Source organism: Esox lucius, chromosome 5, assembly GCF_011004845.1.
Source record: "Esox lucius isolate fEsoLuc1 chromosome 5, fEsoLuc1.pri, whole genome shotgun sequence".
In the NCBI taxonomy this organism is placed as follows: Eukaryota; Metazoa; Chordata; class Actinopteri; order Esociformes; family Esocidae; genus Esox; species Esox lucius.
Window position 1 is genome coordinate 23,724,190 of NC_047573.1, and position 23,079 is coordinate 23,747,268.

General features: G+C 44.1%; 1 protein-coding gene across 1 annotated transcript; it reads right to left on the bottom strand.

Annotated features, from left to right (window-relative positions):
- Positions 1–1,472: 1,472 nt before the first annotated feature.
- Positions 1,473–19,219, bottom strand: top2a (DNA topoisomerase II alpha). The gene is made up of 35 exons (XM_010894518.4): positions 18,995–19,219; positions 18,240–18,386; positions 17,666–17,756; positions 17,494–17,557; positions 16,930–17,075; positions 16,741–16,838; positions 16,046–16,258; positions 15,687–15,860; positions 15,342–15,443; positions 15,078–15,215; positions 13,776–13,914; positions 13,319–13,476; positions 12,927–13,052; positions 12,549–12,659; positions 12,145–12,250; positions 11,922–12,031; positions 11,652–11,744; positions 10,983–11,097; positions 10,642–10,763; positions 10,332–10,480; positions 9,611–9,842; positions 9,010–9,144; positions 8,533–8,733; positions 8,179–8,374; positions 7,793–7,890; positions 7,511–7,648; positions 7,315–7,398; positions 5,523–5,726; positions 5,204–5,333; positions 4,086–4,250; positions 3,420–3,594; positions 3,226–3,284; positions 2,750–2,878; positions 2,285–2,613; positions 1,473–2,003 (listed from the first exon to the last, which is right to left on the bottom strand). The coding sequence occupies exons 1-35, from the start codon at positions 19,010–19,012 to the stop codon at positions 1,860–1,862; spliced, it is 4,839 nt and encodes a 1,612-aa protein (XP_010892820.2). The 5' UTR covers positions 19,013–19,219; the 3' UTR covers positions 1,473–1,859.
- Positions 19,220–23,079: the final 3,860 nt, after the last annotated feature.

Sequence of the window (23,079 nt, forward strand, 5' to 3'; positions counted from 1 at the left end):
TCTCTCCACCGACCCCTTATGGTCCCTCCCGTAGGTGGTGAGCCCATGGCGACGTGGGACCACGGCCCCACGTCGCTCGTTCGGGCTGAGCCCGGCCAGGCCCCATGGGGAAAGGCCCAGCCACCAGGCGCTCGCATACGAGCCCCAACCCCAGGCCTGGCTCCAGGGTGGGGCCCCAGTTGCGCCATACCGGGCGACGTCACGGTGCTCGAAATGTAACTCATCATTAAAGGGTATTTCACAATATTCTAATTTTCTGAGATACAGAATTTGGGGTTTTCATTAGTTGTCAGTTATAATCATCAAAATTAACAAAATAAACACTTGAAAAATATTAATCAAGGTGGAATGAATGTATACATTATACAAGTTTCACTTTTTGAATGGAATTACTGAAATAAATTAACTTTCTGATGATATTCTAATTTTTATGACCAGCACCTGTACTTTAAATAAGCTAGTAGAGAAGACAAGAATTGTGTAGCCATCCTAGAACTGTTGATATCCAGGACCAAGCTAAGCTCAGCTCCTTTAGCAGGTGCCTGTTGGGAAGGATGTGACTGCACAACCCAGAACAATGAATTATTTCTGAGGAACCAAGCACACATCCTCTATGCTTCAACTCAATTACACTCATGTTGCAAAACACTACACACAACTCCCAATGTGCGCGCAATTGTCATTGAGAGAACACCTGTGCCATTTGTACATGAGTCACCAGACAAAACAGAGTTCTAATGCACTACAACACACTTCACCTGTGCAAACCCAATTAACCAAGTTGTCCACTCAGTTCTCCTCATTCTGTCAAGTATAAAAAAGGGCACACAAGGACTTATGATTGTACATCAAAAATGGAACGACAAAGAGCAGAAAGGGCAAGAGGATGATCAAGGATTCAACCTGACCTAGAGGCGGCGCTGAGGAAGGAACATCATTGGCCAGTGAGCAAATGTGGAGTATGGGTGGTTCCTGGCCAAAGGGGTGGAAACATCACGTGCTGCGGTCAGTCAACAGGGATTGTCCATTGCCATGTCAATATAGGATCTCTTACAACACAGCACTCCAGCTATTCCTTGATGCAGCGTATGACCTTTTTTCAGAACCCGAGGAAAGACAACATAAAGGCCAATTTTTTTGGTTTTCCTACATGAATCTTCCATTTTGATGAGAGTAAATTTTTGCTAGTGTTTTTCTTAATGATCAATGTGTGCAACAAATGTCTGTGTATTGACACAATAATTAGATTTTGTTTGTGTGTGTGTGTGTGTGTGTGTGTATGTTTTTAGGCCAGAATTTCATTTTTGCCCGTGTGTAAGGTTTTGGAGAAGTGACTTTTTATAACAGGTATTATGTAAACAGTTTTAGGGTATTATTCAGAGAATAGTGTGTATTCAAATGGGGGAAACTATTTAAAGAACTAGCTAGCTCCAAGATCCTTAGAACTTTCCACATCACAGCACATAACCAAACAATATTAACAAGAACTTTATTTTCCAAAGAGTATAAAATAAATCCAGTGAAATATTTACATGACAAGACAACATAAAAAAACATGAAAGCCACATAAGTACAAACATTAAAAACAATAATTTTTTAGAAATAAAAAATTATCCAAAACTGCCTTCTGGTATAACTTCACACGAAATGATTGTTATTTTGTTTCATATTGCTTTGACCCCCCCCCCCCCCTTCAAGTATGATAATACAACCAGAATCACCATAAACAGTGCAGTCATGAAAAGACCTAACTGCTACAAAGCAAAGCCATACCCGGCCAAGCAGCTGACATAAAAACGATAAAAGCACTGACTAAACAAAAGGGGACTTCAGCCGTTATATCCTAGACAATAGAAAGTCTAGTCAAAGTCTTCGTCAGAGTCTGAGTCCATTATGTAAGCCACAGGTTTCTTGGCACGAGCTGGTTTACTCCGAGGAGCCACTGGAGTTGCAGCCTCCCCCTCTGAAATCTGAAAGCTCTCATCGTCCCAAACTTTAGGTTTCTACGAGGAGACACAGGAAGAAGAATTTACTATCCAATCTGATGTTAGTTCACAAATCGAAGGGAGCGGGACTGCTTTACACAAACATTTACTAGATATGATAAAAGTATAGACCAATTACACCACTGGATGTGGCAAGGCAGGAAAAGAGCAAACACTGAATTGATGGTAGAGTTTAAGTTTCCCTGTCACCAAATGCAAAAGCAGTTTGCAAATCCCAGGACATCTTCACATTAACACCTTGGGCTCACGTCAATGCTAAAAACTCTGTTTGGACTGACCTTGTTGGCGGTGGCGGTCGTCTTCTTTCCTTTGATTCGTGACATGAGGTCATCAGAGCTGTCCCCTGAGTCGTCACTGTCCAGTTCCTTGCGCTTGGTCGGACCCTTGGATGGGGCGGGTGCCTTGGACGGGCCCTCCGAGTCGCTGGAGTCAAACGACGGGACCTTCTTGGCAGCAGGCTTGGGTTTGGACAGTGGCTTAGACGGAGCTGGTGCCCGGGAGGGGACCTCCGAGTCACTGGAGTCAAACGAATGGACCTTTTTGGCAGCGGTTTTGGAGGCTGGTTTGGGCTTGGACAGAGCGTCCATGATAGATGGCTGATTTGCATCTGGGATGATGGAGATAGATCGGAATAGTGAATGAATTTAGTGCCCTGTATGCATGCATAACAATCTTTAAAACTGAAGCACAAAGCTAACGGCAGGACAAATGCTGGGCACCAGTACAGTATGCCACTACAGTACCTCCAGCCTTCTTAGCGGCCGGCTTCCTGGCGGCGGTTGGTTTCTTGGGGGCAGCCTCTTTGGGTTTGGGGGCTGCCTTGGGCTTGGCTGGGGGCTTGGACACCATCACGCCATCGCTATCAGATGGAGCTGCATAACAGGGGGGAAAAAGTTTAGATTTCCTGTTTGACTTTTCTCAATCTGAGAATCTCCTTATAGGTCGGGAACAAGCTGTTATCGCAGACTTTTTTGCTTCCTAACATCAGCGTCACATTGAAGTTCAATTCTATTTGGTTAACAGCTGCTATCATCCAGGGTGATTTAGAGCACGAATTAGGGTAAATGCCATGCTCAAGGACAGAACTAATTCACCTATTGCCGGATTTTGGGTATGATCTAACAACCTTTTGGGGATGGGTCAAATGCTAGGCTACCTTACACCCTTAGATTTTTCTCAATATTGATTACCAAAGGAGGAATGTGGGAAATATACTTACAGCTGGATTTGCTTTTGGCTTCTTTAACTGTCGTCAATTTGTTTTTCACCACTTTCTTCCTGTATGAAGAAAAAAGTGCCAGTTTCACAACTGCAAGGTTTCACATGCAGTAAATGTGTAGATGATTGCTTGCTTGAGCTGAACTCACTGAATTTAAAAGAATCATGTTAGCTGCCGAAGTACACTGTACTCACATGGGCACGGGAGCCTTAGGCAGCGGAGAGTCCAGTTCGCTATCGGCTTCGGCGCTCAGCTCGGGGGCAAAGCTGTCGTCATCGTCGCTGATGGCTGCGGCCTTGCTCTTCGGGGCACTCATTCCACACTCATCAAACTCATCCTCGCTGCTGGAAAGGTTGTACTTCACAGCAGCTTTGGGAGGAAGAGCAGCACTTGTTCCATGACCAATGTGGGTTGTTGTTGACAACGTCGGTTAACAAATCGGTACTCTGGCTAGCTGTTTCGTAGCTCCAATGTACCAGGCTAAACTTAGCTTATTGCAGCAGAAGGTGGTGTAGGTAGGCATGTACTTTGTTTGCCAGCCGTATGTTTTGGTTCTGTTTAAATAACAGCATCCTGTATTGACGTCTGGGAGTAGGAAAGAGTACTAATTGGAACATCCTCAGATTCACCACAGTATGTAATCAAGCTAATCTAATCTATGATCTAGCTTAATCAGAAGGGAGAGGTACGGCTAATTAGTCAGGAAGTCAAAACTACAGATACATCGAAATGTTTTGGTAAGACCAATCTTGTCACACAGTAAGAAGTTTGGATGGTCAAATCAGAATTGATAGGATCAGAGGTCTGTGTGAACCCAGAGGTTTTGCTCAAGGACAAGTTAGTTCAGGTTTGTTTCTAACCTTTGGCTTTGCGTTCAGGTTTTGCCTTTGGTACAATCGGCTCCACTTCTCCATCAATCTCTATTTCACTGTCGGAGTCCTCGTCAGACCAGGGGTTCTTCTTGACCTTCTTGGAAGCCATGGGCTTGAACGACAGGGTGGTCTGTTTGCCTGTTGCTTTTGATGCTGCAGGGAAAGATCGCCTTTGGTTAAAGAAAGTGAATAACCGTTTGGTAGATACAGATGGGTTTAATTAAAGGAAACAAATAAATGAGCGGTGGAACATAACGAATGCAGATGCTCCCATACAGGTGTACTGCATGATACAATTCATTATGGGTTCATTATTGGTTCTCCTGCAGGATGACAATGCCCCCATCCACAGGTCACAAGGGTTCACTGAATATTTGATGAGGTTGACAATGACGTGATTCATATACTAAGGCCTTGGCAGTCACCAGATCAACCTAATTGAACACCTATATAAGATTTTAGACGGACGTATTATACAGCAATTACCACCCTAACCATCAGAAGACCAAGTGAAGAAATTTATTTTGTAAGAATGTTGTTCCATCCCTCCAGTAGAGATCCAGAGACTCGTAGAATCTATTCCAAGGCACTGGAGGCATGTTCTGGTGGCTCATGGAGGCCCAACACATTACTGAGACACGGGCTTTTCCTTTAATTTGTCACCCATCTGTACATAGGGGTCATTATCCAGAAACTTTAAATAAGACACTTAAAGGTAAGATATTTCAACCGATATAGCATTGAGTAGGAGTTGATTAGAAAACCCATAACACTTTTTAGCTATGCTCATTGTAATGAGTTATTTTCTGTTATCTACTTTATTTAGGATGTATGTCATAAATGGTTTATATGGCATTACGGATTATAAACAGTTCAATATAAAGATTTTAATTGGATGCAATGGAAATACATGAAGACATAACTGCAATTCAATTATTATGAACACAGAATCTACAATTGACAAAAATAACTTACATTTTTCTCTGGAAATTTTATTAGAGAGCACCATTTTACTGATTATTTTATTGGTTCAATTAAATGAGTGAAACATTTGGGATTTCTTCGCCAATGAATGTGGGAGGCAATGCTAGTAATATCGTCCATACCTTTGTCCTTGGATGGTGCCTTGGTTTTCTTGGTCAGTCGTGCTGCCAGGCCAGTCTCCTGAGGATCAGCTTGATCCCAGTTCTCTCCTCCCTCCTCATCGAATTCCATCTTCACCACAACATCCTCACCCTAAAAACAGAAATGTCTGTCATTTTCTCCTTTAAAAATACGCCCCCCTCCCCCCCAAAAAAAATCAACTAGCAAATAACACTAGTAAATTAATATCTACAATGTCATTAACAATACACTATGCCACATCTAAAAATACTATTATAAGTGTGTGGTCAAGTTGGTTTGACAGTTCTAAAGGCCACAAACCTTTTTGCCTTTCTTGCTTCCTTCCTTCTTGACCACGGCCTTCCTGTTGGCGTCGGCCTTCATGGTGCTGGTGATGCGTGGGATGACGCGGCGTCCCTGAGGCGTGGGCATCGTCTCCTGCTTCACCTTCACCCCCTTGCTCTTGACAGCCTTGCCCTTCACTGCTGGCATGGTGGCGTTCTCCCGCTCCTTCGCCTCCACTCGCTGTCAAAGGAGAGATCGGTTTGTTCCAATGCCGTTGGTGATTAAACAATAGTGTTACATGGAAGGATTTAACAAGTAACTTATCCTCAAATTATGGACCGCCAAATATAAAAAAAATGCTATCTCCATCAAAAACATTCAATCATATTTTTGGGGCTGGGTACACGTTGACCGCACTGCAGGAAAACACCCCATTTGTGAAGCAGAAAACTCATTCAGTGTTCTAGCTTGCTCCACTGACTGGGCTAAAAGATGGCATGATGGAGAGTCCCTACAATTAAATGAAACATTTGCGACTCAACGGTCATAAAGTAGAGGACATCTCCCAACCAGAATCTCCCGGTTTAACAGATGGCAACGACATTGCCGGGACAGACCCGTTTTAATTAGAACAGTTGGCAGTGGCTCTGGCCAAACCAGACTCAGCTGGAGCAGAGAAAGGAAGGAGAGGTGTCTGATTGGTACTGTACTTAGGCCACATGTCACTCATTAGTTTGTGGCTGTAGTCAGACACCCAAAAACTTGTTTACCCATAATACACAAACTTAATCTTTCATACCTGCAGGCAATGCAACAACCTGTCTACCAGAATGTGTGCCTTAAGGAAGTATGCTGTCCGACAGTATCAATTATTATTTACTAGACAACATTTTTATAAAATGAACCCCTCCCTGTGCAGTCTGTGTACTGTTATTGATAGTTTGTTACCGGTCAAGAGATCCTTACAAAGCAAGACCAGGTCTAGCTTTGAGCGGGGCCAATTGACTCATGTAAATTGGACAATGCCGGTTTCTGTTTCAGAAAACAAAGGAACATGGCCATCGCATTTGGCGACAGACCTCCAACTATTCTCACACCTTTTGTAACAAAGATTCAACCTTTTGGTTAAGAGTATATACAACCCCCAGTAGCCATAAGACTTTGAGCAACCCATCCTGCAGTAAATGTATCTTCTGAGTCTGACATACAATTGACTTCAGATTTTAAATCGTATTACTTAGAAGAGGTTGGTTGAGTTTCAACATGCTTCTATGCCAAAATTGCAATAGAAGTTTTGAAACAAGGGGGGGGCCTCGATTTTGTACTAAAACACCCGAAAATACAACACACTGTAAAAATGAAGAACTGTATGGACGTGTTTCACAATAACTATGGCCAAAACATGGTTCCTGTTTTTTTTTTTTAAGTATTGTGAAAAAGTTGCTCCTAACAAGACTTTGTTCTAGAATGACTGCTGCTGTTAAACAATTAGTGAATCGTGTATATAACAAGCCGTATGTTATGACCCAGTTGTTGACACGACAAAATTACTTTTCCTCAAGGATGTCTTTTTCGGGGTAGGACCCCTTTGATTTGAAGAACATTTGGATTTTATAACACCTAGATGTTGCCACGGCATGAAAAGCGAACCAAGCAGCTTACTTGGTCAGAACACGGCACGTGCAAAGCCAGCATTGTGGGTTCGAATCCCACGCCAGACAAGTATGACAATGTAGCTACTGTACGTTTCTCCGGACCAGAGCGTCTGCTAAGGGATGCAGATGTCAACGTCACGTTACCGACTTGATGCGGGACGGTTTCTCGTTACCTCCAACTCCTCAGTGAAGGCAGCGAGGTCCTCCTTCCAGAGATCCGCAGGGCTCTGCTTTTTCAGAGTGTTCAGCTCCGTCATCTGCGATGGAGGGCACAAGTCAGCAGCGTGTAACAGAACGCAGCCGCAAACAAAGCAGCGCTTTTTAAACTGACTCAGGGCCACAGGACAGGGCCGAGAGGAGGAGGCAGACCTTGGCATCCCTCTGTTTGCACAGCTCCTCCTTCTTCTCCTTGGTCAGGTACCACATGGGCATGTTCAGCAGGTAGTTGTAGTCCGGCCCACTGGTGTCTTCCTCCTCCTCTTCCTCGCCTTCCATCTCCTCCACGGTCTGTCATTAATAGGGAACACAGAGGATTAAACCTATAATGTAGGTTGGTTTAAAAATCAGATAATTACATAATAATGGCTGCGTGAATGTAGTTTGGATTGTGTGATGACAACATAAAAATAGGGGGGGAATTAAATGACTGACCTTCTCCTTTTCCTGGGCCTCTTTCCAGGCCTTGACCGGGTCAGAGTCGTAGCCCATCTCCGTTAGCATGGTGATCAGCTGTTTCTTGGGCTTGTTCTCTGGAGACAGAGGGAGACAGTTGGTCACCAGACAGACAAAGAGAGGGACACAAACACCAGCGGAACACACCCTACCTTACATTCAAAGCTACACTGTCCACGCCACTTTGAGAACCTAAAGGGAAAACACCATTTGTACGGAGAGTGGAACGAGCGGAGGATTGAACACAGACATTGAAATGCTTGCTCTTTGGGGTTTTAGGCTGCAGATTTTAATCAGTGCTTTGAGATGACTACCGATGTAAAACAGGCTTCAGAAAATGGGACAACAGGATAAATGGTACACACCAATAACCAAGGTTCCCTGGATCTTCTCTAGAATAAAGCGGGCCTGGTTGGTGAGCTTGGCACTCTCTGCCCCCAGCATGCCGGCCAGCCAGTCCTTCCTCAGGACGTAGTACTTCATCCTCAGCTCATAGAAGTCCTTCAGCACGTCCTGCACGGTCTCATACTTCTTCAGGCTGCCCACGTGGTCAAACAGCACCTGAGGAACCACAGGTCAGTCGGACATCTTCAGTCTTACAACTCCAGACGCTCCAGAGGCCTGCACTCGCATTGCACCAGTAATCCCAGGAGTGACGCGTCACGTTGTCTAAACGTCACCCGAGGGATCAGCAGTGTTTGCAGAAGGGTGGTCATTACCATGGAGTTGCAGGTGAGGGGCTGCTGGAGCTTGAAGACTTTGTGCAGGCCGGCCATCTCCGCCTCCCTCAGCCTCTCCTCGGTCATCTTGACCACGAAGCGCACTGTGGTGTCCGTGTGGTACTCCTTGTAGTCGGTGATGAGGGCTGGGACCTTCTCTGTGCCGTTCAGCATGGGTTCCAGAACATTCTCCTTGTAGGACTGTGGGTGAAATATGACACGGGTCGCGTTGCCAGGTGGAAAATGCATAGGAACAGAACAATCTGAACTTCTCGTATTACAACAGACCCATGTTTCCCGCTACAACTTCTTGAATTATATTGAAAACAGTGCAGGTTACATTTAACACAATTTTGTTATGGAAATGAATATATAATAGCTATTCAACAAGCACATTCAACCAACAGGGAAAATATCTTGACAGCAAGTTCCGTCAAGCTAAGCCAACCGTTGAGGCCAGGGCATTAAGGTACCCACCTGTGTCCAGGTCTTGACCGGCAGCTCTGAGATCTCGATGGTGGTGCTGTCGAGGATGGCCACCTCTCCATTGTTCATGTATTGGTTGGTCATCAACTCGTCGATGGTGCCTCTGAAGCCCTTGTAGTTGGGGAGCTGACCAAAGCAAGGCATTTGGTTAATATGAAAAATCACACAGAAAGAATGGTTTGGTTTAAAAAACACTGATTTATGTAAAGGATCACAGAAGGAACCATTAGAGTTTGGGGTTTAAGACTGCAATAAACTCTAAATGAACCCTAACCTGCTAAGCAACCTTCACATGAACACCCTTTGAAAGCTGAAATACTGAATATGGGATTGACCCTTTCAGACAAAAGCCCAGTTGGTCTGAAAACAAATGGTAGCATACCGATAACATCAGTCGCCTATGAATCGGTCATAAAAAGATTGCTGGCCGACATATCAGGCCATCCCTAATTGAAAGGTTGCCAAATCAAATCCATGAGCCTGCAAAATGGCAAACCCTTTCTGTCCTTGAGACAGTTAACTAATCCAGTCACTCTGGACTAGAGTCCTAGCTCCTCCCCACGGGCCTTTATCGCCCTAGCCCCGCCCTTACCATAGGCAGCGGCTCCTCCCCGTTGAGCATGCGGTGGAGGTTGTTGACGATCTCACGCACGTCAAAGTTGGGCAGGCGGCTGGCCCAGCCCGTGCCGATGCCTTCGGCGCCGTTCACCAGCACGGTGGGAATGATGGGGATGTACCACTCGGGCTCCACGCGCTGGTTGTCGTCGTAGTTGTACTTCAGCAAGTTGTCATCCACCGGGGGGAAGAGCAGACGAGCCAGGGGGCTGTGACGTGGAGACAAGAGGGGTTCAACTGGAGAACATCGGCGGACATCACGGTAATGTAACAGCCACCACAGGGAAATAGAACTTCAGTTACTTCAGAGACGGGTATTGATGTGAATCAGGGATGGGCCCTTTAATAATAAGATCCGTTTTGGGGGATATAGAGTTTAAAATACATTGGTTTTAGTCATTTGACATGTTTGTGACCTACACAAGGAAGAAATGAAAAAAAGTATTGTGTTTTATATAGGTTATTTATGTGTATAAATAGAAACAAAATGTACTTTTTTTTAAAAAAAATTTAAGAAATACACGAACAGGAGACACATTAAATTATTAATCATCCACTGTCTGGATTTTTGGCCCAGAGATCTGTAATAATATTAAATTATATAATATTAATTGTTGCATTTTTAATTATTGATCAGATTTGCTATATTTATTCTGATAGGGCTTTTTGTGCTCCAGCAGGCATGTTTCAGGGCTGACCTGAGCATGGTGAAGATGTAACGTGGGCTGGCAGAGTCCTTTCCTCCGTGTAGCCTGGTCCCAAACTGACCCATAGGCTGCAGCAGATTCAGGTTGTTGCTGCCCACAAAGTTCTGGGCCAAGCCAACTATGGTCATCATGAGAGAGACCTGGCAGCGTGACAGAGAGATACAAAGGAGTGTCCATTCAGAGAAATATAAATTATATATATATATAATCAGTAATTACAATATTCTATTTATATAACGCTTGCCAGTCAAGGGATGTTGAAGGTTTTCACTACATTTCCCAGGTAACCATTGGGTCTCACCTCTCCATGGTGATAAGCAGACATCTCAGCCACAGAACCAGCTAGTTGGGCCACCTTCACCTCCCGCTTGTCATTCCTCTTGAAGCAGCAGAACAGCACCTTTCTCTGGCCCGGCTTCAGCCCTGGGACAGACACACACAGACCCTTCTGTAATTAAAGGCTCGAATTCTAGGACAGATTAAGTCTAAAAGAAAAAGTACATGTCGTTGATAATTCAAATGTCAAAGAGCCATACATGTATTCTGGATCGTTTTACAGTGATCAAGTAAATAAACCGGGTTGGTTTGCAGTTCACACCATCTTTGCAGTGAAACCTAAAACATCACTGTTATACCACTAACCATCGACCAGGCAAGGGATGGACCTCTCGTTGTCCGAGTTGGAGAACAACACCAGCTCCTTGTTCACAAATTCGTTGTAGGAAAGGGACTTGGTGGCCTGGCCGTACAGGTAATCCTATAATCACACATGAAGACAGCCATGTACAACTAGAATTTTAGATATACAATAACCAGAATGGTTCACAGAACGTTGATTGATTATGTGTTTCACCAACTGGGTTGCCCTGTAAAGCAGGGCCAGACAAACTGTGGCACGAAACGATCCAATCAGATACGCCCGAGACCAAATGTGTCTCTGACCCTGCCCTGGAGGGTAGTGATGGTCAAACAAGGCTGCTTTAGCATTATTTTAACAGCAGGATATTATGCTGGCTGCACTCAGATTTAATCTTTTCAAAATAAAATCCATCATTGAAATTTAGAAGGAAATATAGTTAATCTGGTCTGTAAAAAAGAACAGACAAGAACAACATTGGAATGGACATTAAACATAAAATGTAGTGACTAGATTGTTAACTATATTGCCTTATATATTTCAATGATGGCTTTTATTTTGAAAAAGAAAATCTGCGCTTGTGCTGCTAGCATAATATCCTGCTGCTAGAAGAACGGTAATGAAGCTACGAACGGCCAGCACTACCACAGGGTCAAAGGTGACCGGTGACGTACCTCAGGCAGGTTGTGCTCCCTGCGCTGCCGCCTGTTGACCATGAAGTTGGTCAGCCACTCTTTACGTTCCTCGATCTTCTTCTTGCTAAAGGCCTGGGGGAGAAAGGAACAGGGTTGGAGTCCATTGCCCATGGAGAGACACCGCTTCTAATACTCGGACGCTGAAAGATACTATTCAGATCACTTAAACATTTGAAAGGAGACCAATCAAGAAACACTATCTAACAAACATTTACACAAGGAGTCTGATCAGAGACACTATGGTCTTACCAGGGTAATTGCCTCGTCGTCGGCAGGTCCAGCATACTTGAAGGGGATGCGATGTCTCTGCATGTCGCTGAAGTACTCCTTCGCCTCCTTCGAGGTGCTGGTCCCCAGACCTGGAGAGTCACAGACCATGTTAGATACGCGTCTGAACGTCAGCCTTAAGCAGGTAAGGGAAAGACATGTGGGGCTGCTTACGTTTTCAGCTTCACTACCACAGGGGACAAACCTTTGTAGTATTTTATCTTCCAACATTTAATGTTGGGCTGTTTGTCCTTCCACTCTGTGAACTCTGGGATGCTGTAAAAGGGCAGCTCCTGCTTCTTGTTGGTGGCCTGGACATTTTCAAAACATGTAGGGTTTTAATAATCACACCTGGGAGTGCTATATGGACTGGACATTTGACTGTTAGACATCTTTGAAAATATGATTTAACCAATCTATGCTGGTCATCTCTCACCAACAGATGGCAGTGTTGTTACATGAACATCAGTTCAGGACGCTACACAAGCAGGGATTACCTTAGATCTGTACAGACGGTAACATCGGCGTGACATGGTACTCGATAAAACCGTATTTAACGTTTAGGTTCACCAAGGGGAGCAGACTTAGAGCCCAACTCGACCAATGTACCTTGATAATGGGTGTGATGAACTCCTCCAGGAAGTTGTGGCGTAGCAACGAAGGCCAGTTGTGGTGGATGAAGTTGATGAGTAACCCCTTGATGTGGGAGCCATCCTGGTCCTGTCCAGAGAGACATCAACACAGGAAAGCATCAGTTTACTGTCTGAAACAAAGGGCCTACTTGACTGACCATGGATATCTGGCCGAGAAGCAATATCTCAATTCTAGAGTAGAGGAGATTTTCTGGGCAGGTTAACATTATGAAAAAGGTGTACGTATGAAATGAAATTCAAATAATTAACTCAAACAAGTCAAACAGGCTTCGCAAAGGAATGTTTACGGGCTAAGCTGTAAATCCCAGAGAACATGCCATTAGACAGTACGTACCTGATCTGTCATGATCATGAGTTTGCCATAGCGCAGGGACTTGAGGGAGTCCGGGTCACTGTAGTTCTTCTTGTACTGGAGCCCCAGGATCTTGATGATGTTGTTGATCTCAGCATTGTCCATAATCTGATTAGAGGGACAAGACAGGGACCAAACCATAAAAAATAAACATAAGATTACAGTAGTAAACGCCCAACTATCTTTGTAACAAATATGTTCAGAATCATTTAAATGCCAAACAATTCCACAACGCATTAATTGCCAGACCTCAAGTGTAACACACACACACACACTTTCACCCGCTTTTCCACCCCAGGGATTGATAGAGCCTACAACTGGACCCAATGACGCCCCTTCGAGACCAATATAGAAGTAAAGGACCATGTTCTGACCTGCTTGTGCGAGGCCTCCCGCACGTTGAGCATTTTGCCCCTGAGGGGAAAGACTCCGTAGCGGTCCCTGCCCACCACGCCCAGACCAGACACGGCCAGCGTCTTGGCCGAGTCTCCTTCCGTCAGGATCAGAGTGCAGCCGCTGGAGTTCTTACCACCTGGGAAAACGCGGGTAGATTTTGGATTACTCCATTAGATGGAGTATATGATGTTTATTTCACAGGCCACGCTGGTGTGTGGTCACAGGGCCCTACCCAGTGCAAGTGTTCTACAACATTTCAATAAATAAAACTCCAATGTCAACAATATATGGGATTTGTGATTCATCCCACAGGACAAAGCTACCATTGATGTTTTATTTCTGTAGCACATTTGTTGACATGCTTGGCGGTACCCACCACCACGAGGGCTCTAAAACGCTGTAGTAACTGGAAAATGCACATCGTGACGAATTTACCTGCATCATTGGCGTCGTCCAGCTTGGGCACGCCCTTGATTTTGGTGTGTTTGACGGCAGAGCACTTTTTGTTGAGCTGAGTCTGGGCTTTGAACTTCACCCAGTTCATGATGCTCTCTACTATCCCACAGGAGGTGGCCTGAGTGACAGAAACAAACCACATAAGAGATTATTCACACAGAAAATGGGTATGAGTGGATTTGTGCTTCTAGTTGAGGGGAACAGAGATTCACTTTCTTGCTGTGGCATTGTAGTGTAATGAAAGTTGTGTTTTGGAAGGTTTGTGAAGGTGCCATGTTGTCTGTTGTCTGAACTCCGTTGGACATCCTAATCTCACACCAATGGGCCTATTTGCTTCCTGAAAGGAACAGACATGCATGGAGGGGCCAAGGTAGCCCCATCTGCACAGACGAACCAGGAGTGAGGTTGGACAAATCAACAAAGTAGAAATATTACTTTCATTTTTTTAACCTCATTGACGTTTGTTTTTTTAATGTGTCTCATAAAGGGATAAACTCTCCAACAGGTTTCAATGCTGTACATTTTATGTATCGTTTGTTACAGGCAAATGTTTACTGGATGAAGAATCCTGCCAGACCAAGTCTCTAGCTTTGGATGGTGCTAATTGAATATATGTAAATGTTGGTTTCTTTGTTTACATTGTTTTAGCCAAGGTGAGGTGATCCTATTATAAATGCAATGGGGGAATTTGGAACGCCCCCGCCCCCCATTGCCCTGGGTGGCTCTCCAGTCACCTCTATGGAGTCCTTATGCGTTCTGGGCACCACCATAGCCCAGGACCTCAAGTGGGAGCTGAAAATCACCTCTCTTATCAAGAAGGCACAGCAGAGGATGTACTTCCTGTGGCAGCTGAAAAAGTTCAGCCTGCCAACAATACCATCCCTTGTTTTCTGTACTTGACTATATTAAATAATCACATAGGTCATACAGTATATTCTCCAGCACCTATTTTCCTACCTGTCCACTCAGTAACATCCTAAGGGGTAACCATTATTCCCTCACTACAGCATCAGTGGCTGAATTTCAAAAGAACAAACTCTGAATGAAATCAAAATGATACATCAAGACAGACTGGGCATGTCTCAACCTCCACAGTTGGAGCTTCACCAAATGAAAAACATAAAACCATTTACAAAATCAGGCACGACCATTCCAATAGCCCAGAATTCCCAGGCAACGGCTTACCTAAAACAGTGGACAACCTCAATATCAAGAAACAATAATTTCCTATTTAACTTTCTATTTATATAAAAAAGACTAACTTCAGGTAAGGCCTCTAACCTGTTTGATGAACTTGTCACTGAGGGGGCAGGTGGAACCGAAGCTCTTCTGCTGCAGGGTCATGTTCTCCTTCGTCTGGGAGTCAAAGGTGGGGTTCTCGATCAGGCAGTTGACAAACAGCCAAATATGGTTCTTTATCTGGGGAGAGTTGGACAGAAGGTACAACGTTCACATGTGCACTTTATGAAGGGTGAACGGAAAAACAAGATTTTCTCAAAATATTGGCCAAATGACAGGGAGAATGGTGGAGGTATGGTGGTGTACCTGAAAAGGCTTGACGACCACTCCAGCCTTGTTCTTCTTCTTGACCACCTCAATAAGCTTAGCAGTCACCTGGTCTGCCACATAGTCAGTGTGTCTCCCACCCTGGGGCCAGAGGACATACACCGTAAGAAACACTGTAATCCCTCATTTACTTTAAAGCTTAATGTACAACACTCAGGTTAGAAAGGACCCAAGACGGTGATATTGTTGCCAAACAAAGACATATATAGATTGGTTGCATCTTGAAAGACGAAAAGATGGCAAGCACCTCACAAACTTAACCTTCACAATCACGATTACGGCTGAAGCATTAAAACAAACCCCTTTGGTCAACTGCTCTGTTACCTTAGTGGTGGCAATGCTGTTGACAAAGCTGACTTGCTGGAAGCCTTTTTCGCTCATGGTGATGCAGACCTCCCAGCGATCGTTCACCGTCTCATGGACCACAGTGAGGGGCGTGCCCAGCTCGTCCACTTTGTCCTTCAGGTACAGGTCCACATAGCTACGGAAACTAGTCACCTTGGGATTCGATGGACGAATGTTAGTTAGCCTCAAAACTGTCTACATTAAGCAAGTTCGAATTCATGTTTTAACGCAATAAAAGGCGCAAACATCCAAGGGGGTGAATACTTTTGAGGGCCACTGTATATAGCATGCTCTTCGTATGTTAATCGTTCTGTACTAGCAAGTTGGCCTGCACTTACAGGTAGCCTCTTGCCGTTGAGGAAGACTCTGACCCCCTTGGTGGATCCGGCAATATCGTAGGCTCGTCGGGTCATGATGGCTATGGTGTCCTTGTCCAGGGTCTGCATCTTGAATTTGGTCAGGTCTGGCTGGAAGGTGATGCATGTGAACTCGTCGCCGTCAAACGGCTTGATCTTGGACTCGCCGGCTCGTCCCATGTTGTCATACCACGTCTGTAGGAGCAGAGAGTACAGGTAACGGGAAACTGTACAGGATGGAACTACTAACTGTACAGAATGCACTGCACATATGTATTTAACTATGTTAATTACTACGTTTGTGTTCACTGATCCCTTTGCCTTTAACAAGGACCACAACAGACTGTTTTACATCCTTAATATATTTAGGTATGTCTGTTAGTTACTTGCTGTAACAATATTCATGGATTTTAAATGGTCAAATTAAAAGAATCAGGCAGTAGGTGGCTTGAAACAACATCGAAAGCTTGGGCATGAAGAAACTTGTGCTTTTCCGTGACCCACACTTGGTTCAAGTTGCACAGGATAATATGAAAAAGCCTATTAGCTGTAGTTTATGGGGTTGAAATCAGCATCCGTGCATACGCTAATTATTTCAGAGTCCACCCACAGATATTTTCAGTAGCATACGGCACAGAGCCCTGCTTTAACGGGGACGTCGGCTTAGTTTGACTGACCTGCCTGAAGGTCTTCTTGGACTGCTTGCAGGCCGTCTCCACGGTGAACTTGTTGCTGAAGATGTTGCAAAGTTTGGCGCCGTATCCATTACGTCCGCCTGACGGTAGAGTCAAACAACATGTGAAGATTCAGGTGGCGGGTTTTCGTAAGCCCGGTTACTTTGACACGCGACAACACCGCAAGCTTACCGGTGACCTTCTTCTGGTCATCGTCGTAGTTACTGGAGGTGAGCAGCTGCCCGAAGATGAGAGCTGGCACATAGACCTTCTCCACCTTGTGCTCCACCACCGGTATACCCTTCCCATTGTTCCAAACACTGATGGTGTTGTTCTCACTGAAACAGGAGGGACAGGCTTATGTCAGTGTGGTATAACTGAAGGAGCAAGGCAAGAGGGGATAAGGTACATTGCTAACACACCACAGCTAAAGGCCGCTTTTATGGCATGACGCAGAAGCGAAATGCCTTGACACAGCTTTCAGCTGCGGTATACTGGCAAAATACTATACCACAATCCTTGAAGCGCTGCCCGAAATGGTTAACCGATTAGCAGTGCAATAAGAGAAGATTGTCACACCTGTGGTATACAGTCATATATACTACGGCTTTCAGACAGCCAGCATTCAGGGTTTCAAAACACCTAGTTTAAAATACATGCTAGTGTTTCCATTTCATAAGATTACTGACAACACGGTTTTAACATTTCAGCATTCAAATCTGAGCATCCATGTTGTATATGCATGAGGAGACTTACGGGTCAATGTTGACTTTGATGCAGGACATGGTTTTATCCCTTTGCTTGTTATCGGCTGCATTAACTGTGGCGAAAGGAAGAGACACTTCATAATCTAACGCAGCTTTCCAATACAGTGACAGTCACCAGTCACATAAACACAGTAACCTTTATTTAATAGCGGTTTTCTTACCCAGTATCTCGTCAAAGATCTTGTATAGACCTGGCACAAAGGTTACATCTCGACAGGTCATTCCAACATCCTCATCAAACACCCACATTTGCTGGAGAGGAAAGTGACAGTAAAAGTTGAACGACAATTCTAACAAATAGGAACGAGCCACGGCCACTGAGTTGTTTTACATTTTAGTCACTTAGCAGACTCTCTTCACAAGAGCAACTTTTGGTCTGCTACGTAACAGTTGTCTGTATCAGCCATTTAGGTGAACCTTCCAAACTCATGAATGTTGCATGCGTTAATTCTTATTTGTCAGTGGATCCATTGAGGAAAAAGTATACTGCGTTAGCTTTTATGGTGTAGCACATAGCATGTCATATTGACACAATGCTGATAAGGCAATAGTGGAACTGAAGTGTACAGTAGTGAATACATACATTTCCATCGTTTTCTTTCTGGGTTCCAACCATTGTGTTCTAAAGTTTGGTGTTTTTACCCCAAATGTCACCCCCACAATCACCTGTTTATCCTGCCCTGCAAACAGGGCTGTTATCTTTCATGTAGAATGATATACAATGACACTGGTTACCTGTGTGACAGGTTCCACAGAGCCAATGTAGGTGTCGGGACGCAGCAAAATATGCTCCAACTGGGTCTTCTTCTGGTAGATCCTCTCCACCGACAGGCGGTCGGGGTTCTTCTTCGTTTTCTCCACCGCCTTATTCTCAAACAAACTCTGAAAAATAAGGGGGGTATTTACATTTATAGCCACCTCATATGGTACCAACTGTTATAAATCTGGTCAAAAGTTCTAAACCTGCAAGAAAAGGGTACAGTAGTGAACGTCCCAGCACTTGACTTTGGATAAAGTAAGTGCAGGAACTGACAAATCAGACACGATTAGTGTGATTAATGAGTCTTGTTCCATTAAAGCAGCCTATCCCAGATCTATGTTGCCTAAAAAATAACCGGAAGGCTGTATGCCTAAAATTTGAAGTACCGGCCCAAGTGAAGCACTGGAACTAGCTACCTAACGTTACTGAGCCGTACTACCAACAATGCATAATTCACCTAACTAACGGCCGCGTAAGATTTACTAGTTGCCAGCCAACTGTTACAGTAACTAGTTACAGTACATACATACAAAACAAATGCAAATCAGTACATGTAGCCATCCAACATTTATTGTTCACCAACGACTGTTAAAATATTAACAGGAAAGCAGGGAAAGAATAAAAGGAAAACACATTAACTTATATCAAAATGCATGCACATCAACTTGAAGACAAGAAGCTAACATTTGCTAAGAAAGCTACTGTAACGTTCGCTAAAGAGCAACCTAACCTTCAATGGTTCCGCCATTATTCAGTTGTAGTCTGTCCCGTAAGAGATGACTTGAGTTTTCTGAGCCTTAGATACGATATTTAACGATGTACTACCTTAGTTACTATTATTACCCCTATTGCTTAAAGTGCAGGAATTTCTGTCCCTAACATTCGCAAACTTCTGTAACGCGGCTAAATGTTGCTCCTCTTGTTAACTTTTGAAATGTTCAAGCTTATAACGTTCTGGATCCCGCCAACAAGATGAACCTATCAGACAGAGGTTTACTGTTTCCCCTCAAACGTAAGCCAATTATGTCTAACCAGAGGCATTGTTGTATCGTCCGTTTCTTGGTCAAAGAACAAATCAAAAACGTTGAAAAATAACACTAATCCACCCACTTTGAATATTGTGCCCAATCGTTGAGACTAAAACACCACACACTCCGCCCCCATGTCCTTTTCTTTTTTGCAGGGGGTGGGACAAACACTCAGGGAGGTAGCGTTGCGTGGTATGAACATTTCTTCCAAGGGGGTTTACTGGTCACTGCAATCATTTTATAGCCCGAAAAAAAAAGCAAGATAATTTGCTTGTGTGCACGTATGGTAGTCTGGCACCAGCATAACAATCCAAATTAAAGTCACTACAGTAGCTAGCTACCCAATTGAGTAACATTGCATTTAATGTTATAGGTTAGGTGGTTAACCTCCCTATATGTAATATGGAATGTATTCTTTCGACAAAATAACTTTATATTACCAAGCCAGAAATACACTCCAGTGCAGAGCTATTGTGTAATGATAATGCTTCTTGACAAGTCACAAATACACCTGTATTTCCTCAAACACCTTTGCTCAAACCCAGCACACTCCCTTCCAACTAGTCAACCACCTGCCTGTCAACAACGTTTCAAACGGTGTGTATAAAATATACCTCAAAGAAGCCTTATATTAAAAGCAACATAATCCTAAATTAAATGCCAGAGCTGCTTCTTCTGAACAGCCATTTAAGTGTCAAGGGCTAAGTTTGAATCCTACCATGGCTGTAATGCTTGTTGGATTTGTGCAGAGCTTGCAAGCCATCACAGACTACAGAGACAGTCAGCTGCAAGTTACCCAATGATGCAAGCCTTCCAGATGAGCATGAATGCCTTCCATGCTTGCTTCAAGGCAAGTAACCCCTAACGACGCTTGAGGTCACCTCCTGTTTTGGACAATTATGTGACATTGATCTCCACAGCTAATGTGTAGAGAACCTTAAAACAGTTCAACATCAACAAGATCAGAGGCCAGGTGTCTTCAGATACACCTTCAACATCTCCCTGACCCACTCCATAATACCGACTAGCTTCAAGCAGACCACAATAGTCTGTGTACAGTCCATACAGTCTTCTCAAACCTGGACAAGGAACTACGGTTTATCAACTACAGCTCAGCATTCAACAATTCCTGGAGACTGAAAAGCTCTCTCTGCATCTGGATACTGGACTTCCAACCCATAAATAGTAAGGGAAAGCAACAATTCAGGTGTTGACCTCCCCAGGCCCCCATATTCTCTACCCCTCTGCTATACTAGGAACCCCCCCACCTCCTCCTTCCCTCCCCAGCCTTTCACCCCACCCCTTCCCTAACCTCTTGTCATTATAGAGCAAGTCTGTCCTCCAAATGTGAGCATTGTGCTGATCATCTCTCCCCTGTTTTAACACACAAACTCAATATGTCAGGAGAACATTGCGATGTTCCTGCCTGAATCATCTTTCCAGTCCTGAAATAAACAATGTATCCTGCCTGAATGTCTATAGACCTGTAGCACTAGACATGTAGACAACCTTATTAACATGGACCTCCACTACATCTTCCAACACATTAAACGGCCAGGCATCTGAAAGGATACCGTTTGTGGACTACAGCTCTGCGTTACACATCCATTACCCCGAAACCAATACAAGAAAAACTCTCCCCGTGGAACGCACTCAGCTCCAACTGTCAGTGAATCACTGACTTCCTGTTCAACAGGACGTGAAATCTGAAGATGGATAAGCACATTTCAGACTCTTTATCCTTCGGTACTGGGGTGGCCCATAGATGCATTCTCTCGCCCCTTCCCCACTCTCTACACCAGTGACTATACTTTAAACAATCCATCTATCAAACTACTAAGCTTCGCAGTTGGTTCCACTCCGGTTGGTCACATTACTGATACCATTGAGACCATGTATTATGGAAAGGTTAACTAGCAGGTGGACTGGTGCAGTACAAAAGTACCTCAAAATAAACACACACAAAATAGTAGAAGTGGTGGTTTACTTAAAACATTTGACAGTATTTTATTATAAGCCTGCAAATGCTTCATTATAAAGTTTTTTTAATATTTGGGAACACTATAACCAGAAATATTATGAAATGAGACATTTACAGTATTGTGCAAAAGTTTTAGTGCACCTGAGAAAATTGTAAACTCCCCACTATTTAACATTGAAGTAAACATTCTAGAGGGGATGTGGCAGTGAAGGTTACAGCTCAGACTACACTAAACCCACTGACACCTGAATATTCTAGAGGGGGTGTGGCTGTGAAGGTTACAGCTCAGACTGCACTAAACCCACTGACACCTGAATATTCTAGAGGGGGTGTGGCTGTGAAGGTTATAGCTCAGACTACACTAAACCCACTGACACCTGAATATTCTAGAGGGGGTGTGGCTGTGAAGGTTATAGCTCAGACTACACTAAACCCACTGACACCTGAATATTCTAGAGGGGGTGTGGCTGTGAAGGTTACAGCTCAGACTACACTAAACCCACTGACACCTGAATATTCTAGAGGGGGTGTGGCTGTGAAGGTTACAGCTCAGACTACACTAAACCCACTGACACCTGAATATTCTAGAGGGGGTGTGGCTGTGAAGGTTACAGCTCAGACTACACTAAACCCACTGACACCTGAATATTCTAGAGGGGGTGTGGCTGTGAAGGTTACAGCTCAGACTACACTAAACCCACTGACACCTGAATATTCTAGAGGGGGTGTGGCTGTGAAGGTTACAGCTCAGACTACACTAAACCCACTGACACCTGAATATTCTAGAGGGGGTGTGGCTCAGTGTGTGTGTGAGGATTGTACCAAAAATAAAGGGGTACTCCACCCAAGAGATGATTATACCTAATTTCCACTCTTTTGGAACCAATAAACCCATCCAGACAGTTTTTACGTTTTCTTCTTTCTAAATATATGTTTAACTTCTCCATGCTAACCTTTTAACTTTTACATGCTAACAATTCTAAAAACTGGATGAGTTTATTGGCTCCAAACAGAAATGAATTTGAGGTAAAATCTTGCTGCCACTAAACTGTTTTTAAAAGCACATATGAAAACAAGGGGCACCAGGAGGGCATTTTCTACCATAGAGGCATCTCATGAGGGCACATTGTCTTGCATGTAGGGCAGTCTACATGGCACTGCATCACATTATCTCCATTAGAAGGGACCCCACTAGGACACTTAACCACATTTCCTCACACATAGGGGCACCCATGAGGACACTGCATCACAATGTTTCCACTGGAAGGGGACCCAGAGGGCACTTCATCACATTATTTTTCACATAGGAGCACCTTGGAGGGCACTTAACCACATTTCCCCACAAATAGGGGCACCCTAGAGGGCACTGCATCACAATTTCTCCATTGGAAGGTGACCATTAGGGCACTGTTTTCTTGCACGCTGGGGCACCCTAGAGGGCACTTTATCACACTTTCTTGCACACTGGGACACAGTAGAGAACACTTAATCATTATCTACCATAGGGGCATCCAAGAGGGCACTTTTGCCGCAAGTTTTTCTGACTTGGGGCACCAGTTGGCTCCAATCAAGCGGTATGGTATGGCATGTGTTGCAAAATGGATGATAGTCTTCCTTCTTCAAGATCCCACTAACCCTGTATAAATCTCACACTTTACCACCACCAAAGCACCCCCTGACCATCACATTGCCTCCACTCATCATGCTTGACAGATGGCATCAAGCACTCCTCCAGCATCTTTTCAATTGGTTTGCATCTCACAAATATTCTTCTTTGTGATCCGAAAACCTCAAACTTAGATTTTT

Excerpts from the sequence above, each read along its gene's own strand:
- top2a (XM_010894518.4), bottom strand. Across the intron at positions 13,477-13,775 it reads GGACGACGCCAATGATGCAG|GTGGTAAGAACTCCAGCGGC; the intron begins GTAAATTCGTCA and ends GCGTTTTCCCAG. Across the intron at positions 7,649-7,792 it reads AGGCCCAGGAAAAGGAGAAG|ACCGTGGAGGAGATGGAAGG; the intron begins GTCAGTCATTTA and ends TATTAATGACAG.